The sequence below is a fragment of the Anolis carolinensis genome, chromosome 1 (genome assembly GCF_035594765.1).
Source record: "Anolis carolinensis isolate JA03-04 chromosome 1, rAnoCar3.1.pri, whole genome shotgun sequence".
NCBI classification, from domain to species: domain Eukaryota; kingdom Metazoa; phylum Chordata; class Lepidosauria; order Squamata; family Dactyloidae; genus Anolis; species Anolis carolinensis.
In genome coordinates this window covers 32,316,691-32,333,487 of record NC_085841.1, presented here as the reverse complement: position 1 = coordinate 32,333,487, position 16,797 = coordinate 32,316,691, and the positions used below count along the sequence as shown (strand labels likewise).

The following is a 16,797-nucleotide window of genomic DNA, read 5'->3' as shown; positions in this document are numbered from 1 at the left end:
CTTCAAGTCATTTCAGACTTTGGGCGAGCCTAAGTCTAAAATTTATTTATTTATTATTTATTTATTTACTGCATTTATTTACTACATTTGTATCACATCCTTCTGACCCCAAAGGGGACTCAGAGTGGCTTACAAATTATATGTACATACAAGATATTATATTATTAGCATAGCACAATATTAGCATTATATATTACTATATTGAACTATACCACTATACTGTAATATTAGTAATATTATATGTAATATAGAACATATAATTAATATTATTATATGGTATTATTATTAGTGTTATATTGTATTACATTATAATATTATTATCAATATTATAGGTATATACAATATATTATATTAATGACCTCGGAGGGCCGCATTCGGCCCCCGGGCCTTAGATTGGGGACCCCTGCACTAGGGGTATGAATACAGGTTTTCCACAAAAGGGAAAAACTGCAAATAAAATATTGCTATTTGTTTTACCAAAGAGACCACTTCTCTAGAATGTCTAAGTTCTCTAGCATGACTCTGTGGTCAACTCTCCTATAAGTTAACCATAGTGTCATACTGGAGGACCTAGAGATTCTTAGAGAAGTGTTCTCTGTAGGAATGTCCAGGTTCTCCAGTGTGACTCTAGTGTGAATCTAGTGGAAGTTGCACTAGAGTACCTAGATATTCTGAGAAAGAACATTTTAATCAAAATCATGATTAATCAAATCTACAAATGTCAAACCCACAAGTGTGAAGGACCAACTGTATTCTTATGAATTTGTTTGTTGGATTGCATTTTTCAGAATCTCTTATTTATAGCTTGTTATTCATTGTATTTTTTGGTATTGTTGAGTGTCTAGCTTGAGAAAAATATATTAATTTAATACTACCAGGGTGGCACCACTGAGGAATTTGCAAGGTCTCTCATTTGCACCTGCAGATCTGTCCTGGCTTGTGATTTTGAAAACAGCCCTGTGATTCATTTCATTTTTTAACATGTGTTTTCTAATTGCACATCACATCATTCACCAGATCTGAAACTGTAAGAGGACAAATTCCACCTTTCCTCTCTACACGTAAGGACCTTATTCCTGCTGTGTCCTGTGAATGTGTGTGTATTTTCCCACTTCTTCACTTTTGTCTATTTCTCCTTTTGTGTGACCACATTGCATCTTACTATTCTAACACATAAAGACCAGCATTTTCTTTCATCTGTTGCCTATTTTTTCCTTTGGTTTCTGTGCATTGCCTTGTTGGTGACTTGCTACTGCTGTCTCTTACTATTTTCGCTTCCCTGTGTAAACCAGTCATCTCCATTTTGGTGTCATCCATATGTTTTGGACTATTACTCCTGTCATTCTGCCAAGGACTGTGCTGGATGACAGGAGCTGTAGTCCATACATTCAGATGAGCAATAGGTTTAATCATTTTTGATACTTCTTCAGTTCTCATTTCTTAGTTCCCATCGCCTGCCCTCTTGCATTTTCAGGTATCATAATTTTGAGGAATAAAGCATGAGGATGACAAATTTTAATATTCTTATTAATGAGGGAGGATATGAATGCTTTCTAATTATTTAGTTATGATTTTGATAGTGGTTACAAAGTAGATAATTGAAGGTATACAGCATCCATTTTGTGTTTCTTGAATAAGAGTATGAATTTTACAGAATGATAAGACTCTCTTTCATTTTTTTCCCCCAACAGACAATCAAATTCTCCTCCTCCTATCAGACGGCGACCCACCTGGAGCAAATCGTCTTTGGTAAGTCTGTGCTGGTTATGATTAACAAAGGCCCTATGTTGCCTGGGTTCATATATTCAGGAGACACCCTCCTCCCCCCATATAAGCCTGCCAAGTTTTAAGATTTTGTGGAGAAGTTTTGTTTGAGACATATATGTTTTGGGAGGACACAGGAGAAGGCTTTCTCAGTGGCTGCTTCCAAACTGAAATTCCCTTCCATAGGAAACTTAACTGACAGAAAGAGTTCCAATTGCAATTTTTAATTTGGATTTCTAGACTTTTTGTTTTAATTTTTAAATGCTTTATATTAATTTTAATATTTTCAAAAAAATGTACGATACAATATAGATGGTTTTAATTCTTTTTTCCTTTAATCCTCATTGTAATGTGCCTTGGGTCTCATATTATGAGAAAGACAGGATATAAACGAAGAAAGAAAATAATGAGTGATGAATTTGCTAGGAACAAAACATAGATTCCCTAGATGTAATTGTGGAAAGATTATGAAAAATGCTACTAAATTAGTTGTAGTAATATATGCCAAACTGTGTTTCTCTTCTTACCTTTTAGCCAAGGCAGCAGCCATTTATTATGCCTCCTATCCACATTCAGTGTGGAGAACATTACACTGAAACTCACAATTCACAAGGTATTTAATATTAATAACATGCTTTGTATACACTGTATATGCTCATGTTTAAGTCTGGGAAATTTTAGTCAAAAATCAACTAAAAAACTGTTGGACTTACCCACAGGTCAAGATAAGTATTGTACCTTATCAAAGTGCCAGAGGAACCTTAAAATCTTTAAAACCTTAGTCTATGCCAGGAGAATCTTAAAAATCAAATATAGCACTTGTGTTACCCCTGGGTTGCATGCGACCTTTCAAAGCCCCTAATGCAGCCTTCAGCCTTGCCCCCAAATGTTTTGGTAGAAAAAAATGCCTTCCAACTCAAGAATTGCATGCAATTTTCTATTTTAAGTTGATGTGTGAGTGTTGATCCGTAAGTAAGAACTTACTGGATTCTTATAACTAAAGGGGGATTAATCAAGACATCTCCAGTTTATTATATTTATATGTGATAGCATTGGATTCCTTCCTATTTCATAGTTAGCTGTGCAGAGACCCACTTTTGCAGAATGGACTATTTAATATGAAATCAGAATATACTTCTGATAATGTTTCTACATCTTTATTCTGTCTTAATCTATTTGTCTGTTTGTTCATTATGTTTTCCATTGGTTTCTTACTTGTCTACAGACAGCATTTATCATGGAAATGACGAAATGTTTTACTGTCGATCTCAGACTAGTTTGGACAGGTGTGCAATGGACTACAGCTACTTGAATGGCAATGTGCCAAATGGCAGCGTGTGCAGTGCTCAGAGTATGAACTCTCTCAATCACTCGCAAAACTTTATCCAAGCTTCTCCAATGTCCTCCAACCTTAGCATCCCTGGAAGTGACATTATGAGAGCAGACTACATTCCAAGCCATAGACATAGTGCAATCATCGTCCCTTCCTATAGGCCAACACCAGACTATGAAACTGTAATGAGGCAAATGAAGAGAGGGGTTATTCACACGGACAGCCAAAGCCAGTCTTTAAGAAATCTTAATATTGGCAACACTCATGCTTACAACCAACCCAAAGACCTTGTATACAGCCAGCCAGAGATTCGGGAGCGAGCTCCTTATGCTATTCCTTACGGGCCTCAAGGCACTTACAAAACACACATTTCTCCATCTGAAGTAAATCCCATCACTGCAGCACAGACAAAAACAGCAGCTACTGCTATTTCCCACACGATGAGCACACCAGAGCTAGCCAACATGCAACTCCCCAACAATCAGAGATGTGGTACAATGCATATTCTAAAGAACTATCTTTTCAGGCCGCCACCTCCCTATCCACGTCCTCGCCCTGCTACCAGCACACCTGACTTAGCAAGTCACCGTCACAAGTATGTTAGTGGTAGCAGCCCAGACCTGGTCACTCGGAAGGTCCAGCTCTCGGTGAAGACCTTTCAAGAGGATAGTTCACCAGTTGTGCACCAATCTCTCCAGGAAGTTAGTGAGCCTCTCATGGCGACCAAGCATCATACAGGTGTCAACAAGCGCCATAGTTTGGAGTTGATAAGCAACATGGTCCGTGATATGGAAGCCATGGCTTTAAAGAGTCTAAATGCACCCTTACCACGCAGGAATACCTTGCGTGAGCAGGTGCAACCAGAGGAAGTAGTGCAACGGGGTCACAAGGTCCAGCAGCTTCCCCAATATCATCACAAAAAGACCTTCTCAGATGCCACCATGCTGATCCATAGCAGTGAGAGTGAAGAGGAAGAAGAAGCTGCAGAATCTGTGCCTCCTATGGTTGCACTTCATGAAAACATGGAATATAGTGCTCAGCTCCAAGCTGCCTTGACTAGAATATTACATAAACCTCCTCCTGAATATCCAGGACCAAGGAAGAGCGTGAGCAATGGAGCTCTGCGGAATGACCAGGTGAACGTTCCGCTGGCTGTGTCTCGAGCCAGGCCTATGAGGCCAGGGCCTGCAAGGGCCATTACCATATCTCGGACTGATCAAAATGTGGTCAATGGGTCTTCACTTGGCCCATCAATCTCTGAGCCAGACCTCACAAGTGTGAAGGAAAGAGTCAAGAAAGAGCCAGTGAAGGAAAGACCTGTATCCGAAATGTTTTCTATTGAGGACAGTATCATAGAAAGAGAGATGAAGGTAAATGATTTGAGTGTACATTTTATTTAGCAAGACAATTTGCTGTGCTGTTATAAAGCAAATCTCTTTTAAAACTTAATTTAAAAGGTGGAAAATGGCTCTTTTTGAACAAGTAGGTGTTTATTAAGAAAGAGTTGCCTTACGAATAGCACTTTTTCTAAAAATGTCAGTAGTATTCATATTGGCTAGAAACTTATACTAAGGAACAATGCTGAGATTCACATAGTCTCACTTAAGGTGCTTGGTACTTGCCACACCCTTGCTGTTCCATGTAGAGGTCCTAGCTAACTTCATGTAGCATGCTGATGAGCTGTCTATAAAATAATCGGAACAATAGTTTGATCTTCCAAATTGGGGGTGCAAAAATTGTTTACACTCAATTAGCAGGGAGTAATGAGGAGGCAGAATTTTGCTCTCAAGTCAAAGCAAACTGTTGGAGCCTCTTCTATTTCTTTCCCATCTTGGGACTTCTTAACATGGGGCATTTTGCCCTGTTCTGCCACTTTTATGCATGGCTTGGATGGGGCCTGCCGTGCATCATCACATGATGCAGACAGACCCCACCCACCTTCCTTCCAAAGTGGGAAGACATGTTGCTTGTTTATGTCCATATTGATGAGGATTCTGGGAGCTCTGGACCAAAAACGTCACTCTCCATTATCTCATCCATCCTAGTATATCTGTCTTTCAAAACTTAATAATAATAATAATAATAATAATAATAATAATAATAATAATAATAAAAACTTTATTTCTAGACCGCCCTCTCTCCCCAAAGGGACTCAGGGCGGTTAACATACATATAAACGGCAAACATTCAATGCCACAATTTCTTCATAATAATAAAAGTATAAAATGATAATAACATATTTATTTATTTCCATCATTTATATGCCGCCCTTCTCACCCGAAGGGACTCACATTATAATAAAAATTCCACATTAAAAAAACAATGAATTTAAACATGACAATCAGTAAAAACATTATTGCACAGAGCGAGCATATATCTGGACCAGTTAGTGACCAAGTTGCTGAAAATGTTCAGTTTCACTTAAACCATAGCTGCTATGGGGTGGCAGTTATGTTAGTCCTCCTCCTCGCCATATTCTAAGGTGCATAGATGTGTTTTTAACTGTTTCTTAAAGGAGAGGAGGGTGGGGGCCATTTTTATTTCTTTAGGGAGGGGGTTCCAGAGGCGGGGGGCGATCACAGAGATGGCTGCGCTTGTGACGGGGGTGGGCCTGAGAGCAGGGCCTCTTCCGCTGACCGAAGTGCCCGAGATGGTCTATACAGGGAGATGCGATTTGACAAATAGCCTGGACCTAAGCCGTTCAGAGCTTTATAGGTAACGACCAGCACTTTGTAGTTAGCTCAGAAATGGACCGGCAGCCAGTGGGGCTGCCACAACATGGGAATGGTTCTCTCCCTGTACAGGGCTCCAGTTAGTAACCTGGCTGCCGATCGCTGAACTAGCTGTAGTTTCCGAACTACCTTCAAAGGCAGCCCCATGTAGAGAGTGTTGCGTGGACTACCATTGCCAAGTCCGGCATCTCAAGGTATGGGCGCATCTGGCGCACCAGTTTTAGCTGTGCGAAGGCACTCCTGGCCACCGCCGACACCTGGGGTTCCAGGGTCAACGATGAGTCCAGGAGCACCCCCAGACTGCGAACCTGTGTCTTCAGGGGGAGTGCAACCACATCCAGCACAGGTTGTAATCCCACACCCTGGTCCGCCTTACAGCGGACCAGGAGTACCTATGTCTTGTCTGGATTTAGTTTCAGTTTGTTGGCCCTCATCCAGTCCATCACTGATGACAGGCATTGGTTCAGGATCAGAACGGCATCCTTGGCTTTTGGTGGAAAGGAGTAATAGAGTTGGGTGTCGTCTGCATAAATTTGACACTGAACTCCAAAACTCCAGATGATCTCTCCCAGCGGTTTCATGTAAATATTAAACAGCATGGGGGACAGAATTGAACCCTGAGGACCCCACAGGCCACAGGCCAGGGAGTCGAACAGGAGTCCCCCAGCTCCACCATCTGGGTCCGCCCCTCTAGGAAGGACCAGAGCCACTGTAAAACAGTGCCCCCAAGCCCCATCCCAGAGAGATGGCCCAGAAGGATACCATGGTTGATGGTATCAAAAGCCACTGAGGGGTCCAGAAGAACCAGCAGTGACACACTCCCCCTGTCTAGCTCTCTTCGTAGATCGTCCACCAAGGTGACCAATGCCGTTTCGGTTCTGTAACCAGGCCTGAAACCAGATTGAGATGGATCCAGATAATCGGTGTCTTCCAAGAAACTTTGGAGCTGTGAAGCCACCACCTTCTCTAGAACCTTGCCCAAGAAGGGGAGATTTGATACTGGCCTATAATTATTCAGGTCAGTGGGATCCAGTGCTGGTTTCTTTAATAGTGGTCTTACAACTGCCTCCTTGAATCTAATTGGCATTATGCCTTGGGTCAAGGAGGCATTAACCAGCACCTTAACTCCCACTATTTGGTGTAACTGTGCCTCATGATGTACAGCAATTATTTTTATTGTAGTTTATCAGTAGACTGTGGATTCAGATAAGAACACCAAACTGTAATTAGTACAAACTGTAGTACTTAGGAATGATTTTTGAGCTCATATATTTTAAATGCAGGAACAAACTGTTGCTTGTAGGAGAAACACTGCATCATCTTTGCTTCATCTTTAGTTTTGAGTGACCATTCAAAATGGCACAAAAATTTTCATGCATCCGGAGTCAGTGTGGGAAAAGCACTTTGTGAGTTGGGATGGTAGTTTTGTTTTTTGTTTTTGAACCCCTATTTAGTAATAAAAAAGCAGAGAAAACATCCTAATTAATGTTACTTTGATCAGGGCTGAAAAAAACTCATTTTATAATTCATAACTTGGCCCTTTATAAAATACCACTCTCCGGAGATTATTTCCACTCGTTTTATTTCTCCAGGAGTGAAGTAGGGATGGAGAAGTGTAGTCATTAAGTGTATACTTGATGGAGCTCATTGTTCTGCATTTCATATCACAGTTCTTTTGAAAATCTCCTACTAGTCTGAGCTTATGTATTGTCTTTGCAGTTGGCCTGCCTTGCCTGTTTTTGCACACTCTGCCTAACATTTACACAGACTGGGAGCATGTGTTCATATGTGTGTGTGAAAGAGAGAGCAGCAGGCCTGTCTTTGATGGCTAGTCTTCTGCATTGTGGCAACTGTTCCTTTGAAATTGAAATTCTGTACTCATGTAAGAATACCCCATCCCTGCCCCCTGGGGAAATAATACAAAGTCTAGGAGATGCATTTGAATCCACTCTGCAAATGGCGATCATCTCCACTTCTCAGTTGGCATTGTAGATTTTGTGGGGAGATTAAAAAGACATTCCAACATTCTGCTGGCATGATTTCTAATCACCCTGAGATGAAAGCGTGTCTTTTCTTGCCAAAAGTATCTAGAGAAACAGAAGATGGCAGGCCTGGAGGCCCAGAAGAGGCCCTTGATGTTGGCAGCGCTCAATGGTCTCTCAGTTGCTCGAGTTCCAGTGCCTGAGGATAGCCAGGATGAAGGAGCCAAGGTGCCAATGGATGAGCGGGTAAGAATAGGCCTTTCCAAACAAAGCGTGCCGTCTGGGTGTCTTGTCAGTGGCAACCATTCTTGATGCATTAAAAAGCCAGGTAAACATATCATACATCTGCAAGAACTCCTGACTGCCAAATCCTGATTCTGTGCATAAGATCACTATTGGAACATGGAGATTAATGTGTGGAATCCTACACAGTGCACAAGCCCTTGAGAGAATTCTCTGTCTCCAGAGATAAGCGCTTTTAATTACACACAAACACATATACATACAGGTTGAACACCCCTTATCATTAATTCTGAAATCTGAAATACTTGGAAATCTAAAAGAGCACACATTGCTTTTTTAAAAAAAGGCTTCATAAACATTTCAATGAATTTTTGCACATTTTTTCCTAATATTATAAGTGATATTACCCAATTATGCATTTTTTCAAGCAGCTTTTCTTTATTTGATGTTCTTTTTGTATATTTAACTCACAACTACACATACATTTTTATGCAGTTTCCTGTCATATACACATTTTGCACACTTTCTTGTTTGGAGAAGTGCAAATTTCAAAGGTAGGAGCATTTCATTTTGATCTTTATATACAGAATAAAAAATCTTGGACATTTTTATCAGAATGAAAAACAATTTTTTTCCTATCTTCATGTATTAGTAAGATTTTTTTTCATAGCAACTAGGAACCAACATTCATGAGAATTAAGAACCAGAATTCTCAACTTGATATAACAACCCTAAAATAACTTTTTTTAAAAAATAATGAAAATTTAAGGCACACAAGATGGAAGTATAGGAGTCAGTCAGACTGTGAAAGCAATGGAGAACTTTTATCTGATGATAGATGGAATGATATTCCATTACTGGAAGAAATGTATAGTCTGGAGATTAATCTGCATTAAGTAACTTTTTGAAAAGGCCAGGTGATAACTATTAAGATGATGAAATGTTCTCCACAGTTGCGATTAATACATACATCTCAATAACATCCTCTCTCCATCCCAACCTACCCCCTTTTCAATTGTGAATTAAAGTGCAGACTTCTGAGAAGAAAACTGGAAGATGGGATGGTATTCACTGAATATGAGCAGATTCCAAAGAAGAAAGTGGATGGGATATTTACTACAGCAGTTCTCCCTGAGAACATAGAGCGTAACCGTGTCAGAGAAGTAGTTCCATATGAGGAGAACCGAGTGGAGCTGGTGCCAACCAAAGAAAACAACACAGGCTACATCAATGCCTCACATATAAAGGTAAAAACGAATTGACAGAAACAAGCACCACTGATGAAAGAAATTATGAGTTTGTGGATATGTAGAGTAGGCCTAATGTGTTACTATTTAATGTGTTACTATTGTTTCCGGAGTGTTAATTATTACTTCTAATTTGTAAAACTTTTTTTATCACAAAGATTTGGATCCAGATTTAGTCTGTATCTATGAGTAGATACATAAATTAGCCATAAAACTCTTAACACTTACTAATTTTAGTACTGTTTATATTTAATCATGTTTTAATGTTCTTATATTTGTATATTTTAAATGGTTATCCTGATGCTTTTATGTTAAGCTGCATTGAATCCCCTTTGACAGGGATACATTTTTTTTTTATTCCTTACCTGTACAGCAAGGCAAAGCTGTGATTTGCTTAGGTTGTAATGTTATTGTTTATCTCAGTGGTTCTTAACCTGTGGGCCCCCAGGTGTTTTGGCCTACAACTCCCAGAAATCCCAGCCAATTTACCAGCTGTTAGGATTTCTGGAAGTTGAAGGACAAAACATTTGGGGTCTCGCACGTTGAAAACCACTGATTTATCAGAAGTTAATTCCCATTAAACCCAGTGAGCCTGACCTGTGTAGGGTTGCATTGTCGAGCTACAAAACGGATACATTGGAACATGTATCTGAGTAAACCAGATATGGGCAAACCCTGGCCCACAGGACACATCAGGCCTGTTGGGTTCTTTCCTTGTGGCAGCCCAACGCATCTTCATGCTGAGAGAAGGATCAGGGCAACCACGTATCTCATCCTTTTCTGAGTATGAGGACGTGGCACCCTACCACATCCTCCTGTGGAGAGGAGGGCCAGGACAGTCACATGTGGCTGCCCAAAGCTCTCTCGGTAGAGCTCTGCATGTCTAACCTTCCTCTCAGCAGGAGGACGCAGTGGGCCTCCACGTCCTCCTCCTGGGAGGAGGGCCCTCTCAGAATTTCCTTCCAGAACTATAACTCCCACATTCCATAGCACTGAATAATGGCAGTTAAAGTGGGGGTCAAACTCATAAATATTCCTCCCCCATGTCAATTGCCATTATCCAGACCCACCCCCTCACCTCCCAGCCCCGCCCAGCGAGGGCATGTGAGTTCAAGCAAGTAATCTTTCCAAGCTCTAAATTGATAATATTATTGAATATAATGCTGCAGTGAGAAACTTTGGAAGGGCAAAAAGGCTGAGGAGCACCCAGAATGTACAAAGGACACATCTCACAGTGCTAAAAAATGCTTGTTTGTTGTGTACTGCTTATCAGCTCTGAGTACTTTTAGGTCTTCCTTAGGAGACTTTGTAAATGGTAAAAGGATTGCAGAAGTATTTGTTATCCCTTTGCCTGAAATCACTACACTTCTCCGTTACATATAGCCTGCACATCTCCTATTATTACAAATGTAGTAATGACTTTGTGCAGTGTGAGTTTTGTATTGATATTTTGCCCTTTCAGTTTTGTATACAGGCTCCTAAAATCTCCTTAAGAGTATATACTGATTGAAACATGAGATGACTTTGTTTTTTCTGTGAGTTCAGCTTTTCCAAACCAAAGCTTTAAGGGCCCTTTCAGCCATAAAAACAGTTATGTAGACCTTTTAAATGACTAACTTGTGCCCCCCATGGAGGCTTATGGAGTGTAATTGGCCAATTTTGTACTTGTGTGTACATGCATGTATGTCTTTTGGAGGATACATTTGGCTTTGGGAGGCTGAATGCAATGTATGGGTCGCATACAGCCCACTTCCATATAGATTTTCATATGTCATGTTACCTTCTCTATGATTTTTAACATCTTTAGATTATGATGAAGGCAGTGAAGAGTCAAAAGGTTGCCTGACATGTTTTGTGCTTTGGTGTTTGCCCAATAATGGTGCCACTGCTTTGTGGATTTTGAATTTTATTGTATTTTGCAGTGTGATCAACATGACTACATCCATATATGTTTCATATATACAGTTGAGTTTATTTATTTGTTATATCATTTGTCTATCACTTCTTAATCTTTTATGAATTAAAAATGTTGAAAACATTAAATACATGAATAAAAACTTCAAAGGGAAAGTTTAGGAAAAAAAAAACGATTTCATGTTGCTGTTCCAGCAGTTCACTGCATTAGCTGAATATTTTCTGGTCTAACTTCAGCATGCCTGTTTTTATGATAGTTTTTCAATACTTGCTAATTTTAATTTACAACCATATTTTGCTGCAAGACATCTCTACTGAAATCCAAGAACAGTTTGGTCATGATTTACAATGCTGAACCCATGTTGAATCAAAACACCTTTATAAACCAAAATCCATTCAGATTTCTGCCAAAAGACTGGTGGGTAGAAGATACTGCGTGTTTTTGGCACTACCTGTTTCTGTTTGGATGACTGATTATTGAATCTAACATTTTTCATCCATTTGTGGGAGGACAAATAATTTCTGAAAGCACAATTTCACCCCACCGAATGGTAGGGGCCAAAAAAAGAATTCTCCCAAGCCTGTTTTAAGAGCTCATATTTCATCCTTGTGTGTCAGCATTGGGCACACACACATTGTTCTGTAGCACATGTTGGGATGTGTGCTGGTGTTTTGTAGTATATGACTCAATATGCTGCCAACACATTTCTTTCCTCACTCCAAGTGGGCTGCTACCGGAGCCAAGCAGATGTTCTTTTTGCTCTGAAGGTGAAATTGCTTCTGCACATTTTACCTTCACTCACACAGCAAGTAGTTTTCGCCCAGTTATCAATTTTTAATATCCTGCATTCAGGGCAGTAGAACACTTCCACGTTCCAAGCTGTGCACTCCCTCTAGACTATTTATGGAGTTTTCTTCGTGTCTCTTGCCAAGGAGGCGGAAAAGTTGGCTCACAACACAGCAGGCCAAGCAAAACTCCCATAACATTCCAATAAGATCATGCCTATGGTGCTACCAAGTTTGTCATCTTTGGGTGGTTTGTCTGCATATTTTGCTTCCTTAACACTATCCCAGGCATTTCAGGATGATGACAATTCTGCCTGTGCATAGCCTTGGTGTTTAACATGTGCACTCTTTTATCCTGGTCAACACATAACTTTCTGCCATTTATTTTTAACTGACTGACTACAACATGCAAGCCTTGAGTTTAAAAGTGGTTGAAATTGACAGTTTTGCCAGATTTCAATAGTAAAGAAAACACCTACTTCATATAACTTATAACACGAGCATTTTTTATCAGATGAAATATGTATAGTGAACTTCCCATATACAGACAGAGGACAATTTCAGGATGGTTATATATTAACAGGAACAGATCTGTTCTTCTTCTTTTTGAGTTTGGACTGTCTATGAGAAAGGTAGATTCCAACAGTGATGTGATGAATCTACTCCAGGATTTAGTTTGAACTTCAAAGGAGCTGTCTAAAGTGCTGAGCCCTTGCTCCAGAATAGGTTTGTCATTGGGGATATTTCCTTTAAACTACGTTCAGAATGAAACCTAGAGAAGATTTACTGCCATGCTGACATGTAAACCACTGTTGTATATGCCTTTATTTATTATACAACAACCCTTTATATATGCAGGCTTGACGTATGCAGATTTTATTATTCATAGATTTGATTAAAATGTTCTTTAATCTTTAAATTCACCAGTGAAACTGTAATCAACTTTCTCCTCTTGGTTCCTTCAGTGCAATTCCATGGTCAGCTTCCAGTGAACGTTGACTATAGAGTCATGTTGGAGGATCTAGAAAGTCCTTGAGCAATGTTCTCTCAGATTTATGGTTTTTCACTTTTGTGATCCTATGCTCCTAACCCCAGTAAATGGGGAGTGCAGGCTGTATTTCTAACCTAATAATATTTCTGCAGCATGTGGAGTTTAAAGCAATACATATGCAATTGTGTAGATATACATACACATCTTGCTTGGGCTCTTATATGGGGAAGAAGCATAATAAATAAAGGACAATACCTTGTGGGTACCAGTAACAAGAATGGATGGATTTTACATGTAAAAGCAAAATGTTATGAGTAATAAAGAGGAAGGATGGCAAACTGAGATGGTGGTATTCCATTTGTTGTGTGCATTTGAAGTAACCTGCCGTTTCTTCCTTTTTCTTTGTATGTCTTCCTCAGGTTACAGTAGGTGGGGAGGAATGGCACTACATTGCTACGCAGGGACCTTTGCCACAAACATGCCATGACTTTTGGCAAATGGTGTGGGAAGAAGGGGTGAATGTGATAGCCATGGTAACAGCAGAAGAGGTATGTTGAATTGCAGAACACGCCTGTGGGTTAGTAAGTTCTCAGGTGATGATGGCCTTTGAATCATAGAGTGGTAGAGGGCTCCATAGACCATTGAGTCCAATCCCCTGCTCAGTGCAGAAACTCTTTAACTTTCCTCTTAGATGTCTAGCTTCCTTTTTAAAGATATTGAGAGAAAAAAAATCCCATCATCTCTTTAGTTAATATAATCATTGCTGAAGCACTCCTATCTCAATAGATGATTTCTATTGTTCAATCAAGAGTTACCCTCTTGTAATGTAAAATGGTTAGACCTGATCTTACTGTCTGGGGCAGTAGAAAACAAACTTGCAGCCTTCTATCGATGGCAACCTTTTACATAGGACTGTCACTCTTCAATCTTTTCTTTACTAGGCTGAACATATCCAACTCCCTCAAACTTTCCTCATATGTTTCATTCTCCATGTCATCTGTGTTCACCTTTCCTGAACATGCTCCAACTCCTCTTTAAACTTCTTGAAATAAGGCACTCATAACTGAACACAATACTTGAAGATGACACCTCACCTGAGCAGAATATAGTGTGACTGTTATTTTCCATGACTTGTAAACTATGCTACTATCAATGCAAGCTAACAAAGCATTCACCTTCTTTGCTGTATCATCACACTGTTGGCTTATGTTCATTTTATGATCAACAATAATCCCAAGGTCCTTTTCACATGTATTACTGTGAAGTCAAGTATTCCCCATCTTGTGTCTGTGCATTTGTTTTTCATGACTTAAATGTAGAATTTTGCATTTGACTTCATTTCCCAGACATTGCAAATATCCTGGTTAAGAATTTCTGGAAATTGTAGTTAGGTTGAATAAGCTCTAAGAACATTGATTTAGGAACCATTGTGTGATCAGCTACTGTATGTACCCGAGTATAAGCCGACCTGAATATAAGCCAAGGCACCTAATTTCATCACAAAAAAACTGGGAAAACTTACTTACCCAAGTATAAGACGAGGGTGGGAATTGTAGCAGCTACTGGTAAATTTCAAAAATAGAAATAGATATCAATACAATTATATTAATTAAGACATTGGTAGGTTAATTTTTTTGAATATTTACATAAAACTAACATTTAAGATAAGACTGTCCAACTCTGATTACCTATATACATGAGTATAAGCCAACCCAAATATAGCTGGCCAGGACCCTCACTCGAGTATAAGCCGAGGGGTGCTTTTTGAGTCCTTAAAAGGGGCTGAAAAACTTGGCTTATACTCAAGTTTAAATGGTAATTTCCCAGGCCAGTATGTTCTCTGACTCTCTTCCACCTGTTTGGAAACTTTTTACATTTTGTTGACCTTACCTTACCACGTCATTTCAACTTAGAACTATAATTTGAGCTGGCTTGGTTTAAATTAACCCTAATTAATATTAGCAATCGTTTCTTGATTCAGACAAGAAGACAAACCACAGTCAACCAAAATTATTTTCTACTGTGCAGAAAGAACTAAGGGAGGCAGCAACAACACAAACCGAGAAGGAGGCTTAGACCCATTCATGTCTTATTAAGTCGTAGTTTAGTGTGACATCAAAAACAGAACAAAAGTTTCTATTCCTTGTCTGAAAGTATTTTAATTAAACAAGAAAGTACAAGCTGCAGGGGAACTACTATTGCTTAGAGAAAGATATAAGCTTTTCTTCCAACCACTGTATTTCAACAATAGTATTTTTAATTATTTTTGGCAGATGTTTTTGTCCTGTTCTTCTTGCAGAGCTCATGACAGCACACTTGATGGTGTCCTTGTCTGATTTTATCCTCAGAATTATAGCTTGTGTTGAGAAAGAATAATCAGTAGCTATATGGTTAAGCTGAGGTTTTAACACATAATTCTTTATCCTTAAGGGAGAAAGACAGAATATAAATAGAATGAATAAATAAATATAAATAAAAATGTAATTGTCATCATTATTACTATTACGATCTGTATCCCACTTTTTCTCTAAAAAGAGACTCAAAGTGGCTTGCAGTACAACGAATACAATGCAATTTAAAACGTAAAAATAACATTAAAATAGAATTAAATATTAAAAGTATAAAAAATGAACAGTTAAAACCCTTAAAACTAATTAAAAACTTTTTCATATGCTACACTCAGCGTGTGAAGCACCAAGAAAACACAAATGAATGTCTGCCTAGCCCACCATTCTGTTTTTGTACTCAATCAGAAAACCTAAGAGGCTCACAACATGCTGTTAACATATATTTTCTGTTTCAGCCTCCTGTCCTTGATAGTTGTGGGCGGTGGGATTGTTCTTTGGTGAACCAGTCTGGGGACTAGGTAGTGGAGGAGCAGAAGAGGAGGCTGTTTTCTAGCTGCCCTTTCTCGGCTCCAGAAGGCCTATTTCTCATCAACAGAGCAGTCCCTTGAGACAGCCTCCTTGGAATGTAATTGCCAGCACAGCCTGGAAACATATCTTCTTTGAACTACAACTCTCAGAATCCCCATAGCTAGCATGGTGTGCAGAGGGGTTTGGAAAGTTGTAGTCCAAAAAGTAGCATTCTCAATTTTTGGTTCAAACACGCCAATCTACTGTTTGACCCAATGTCTGCATTCATTACTGATAGTACAAATACATAGTATCTCACAGACATTGCTTACATTTTTTCTTCTGAGTCCATGTCTTTAAGCCTTGACGGCTGCATTCCTTGATCTTATGTGGACTTTCCTCTCCCTCTTGATTAATGTATCCTCTATCAGAGCACAAAGGTGAGAACAGCTCTGCAGTCAGGCCTTGGTTTATCTTGGGTACAGTTGGGGAGGCTTAAATATTTGTATATACATTTTTGTGATATACAACAACCAGCCTGTAGTATCTGCTTGTCTTTGCTAGCCCCTTTCTTTTTTCTGTTTTACTTGGTAGGCAGATGAAAAGGGAGGGTGTTTGCTTTTTTATTTTATTTTGTTTTTAAAGTCCTTTGAACTTTTCCCTGAAATGACTCAACCATTATAACCTTATTCTGTAACATTTTAACATTCATCTGGCCAGAGAGTGTAAGAATGGAAGTTTAACTCCATCAGAAGATTGTGCCATGCCAAACAATGCAAAAACAATTCCAGTGAATTCCGATAACACAAAGCTGCTCTTATTTGCAAAGAGGGACATTCTCCACTCATCCAAGGCCACTTCTGCATACTGGCATCCTTATCAGTTGCAAAGAGACCAGAAACAATTGTTCTCATTCATGTATCCAGATTTTTTTGAAGTCTGTATTCCTA

General features: G+C 39.3%; 1 protein-coding gene across 1 annotated transcript in view; it reads left to right on the top strand.

Moving 5' to 3' along the window:
- The window catches only part of ptpn14 (protein tyrosine phosphatase non-receptor type 14), a 154,160-nt gene that overhangs the window by 121,685 nt on the left and 15,678 nt on the right, over positions 1-16,797 (top strand). Inside the window, exons 11-16 of the mRNA XM_062972045.1 lie at positions 1,692-1,749; positions 2,299-2,377; positions 2,990-4,467; positions 7,914-8,057; positions 9,083-9,301; positions 13,412-13,540. Coding sequence (XP_062828115.1) covers positions 1,692-1,749; positions 2,299-2,377; positions 2,990-4,467; positions 7,914-8,057; positions 9,083-9,301; positions 13,412-13,540 — 2,107 coding nt within the window. The remainder of the gene's footprint in view (positions 1-1,691; positions 1,750-2,298; positions 2,378-2,989; positions 4,468-7,913; positions 8,058-9,082; positions 9,302-13,411; positions 13,541-16,797) is intronic.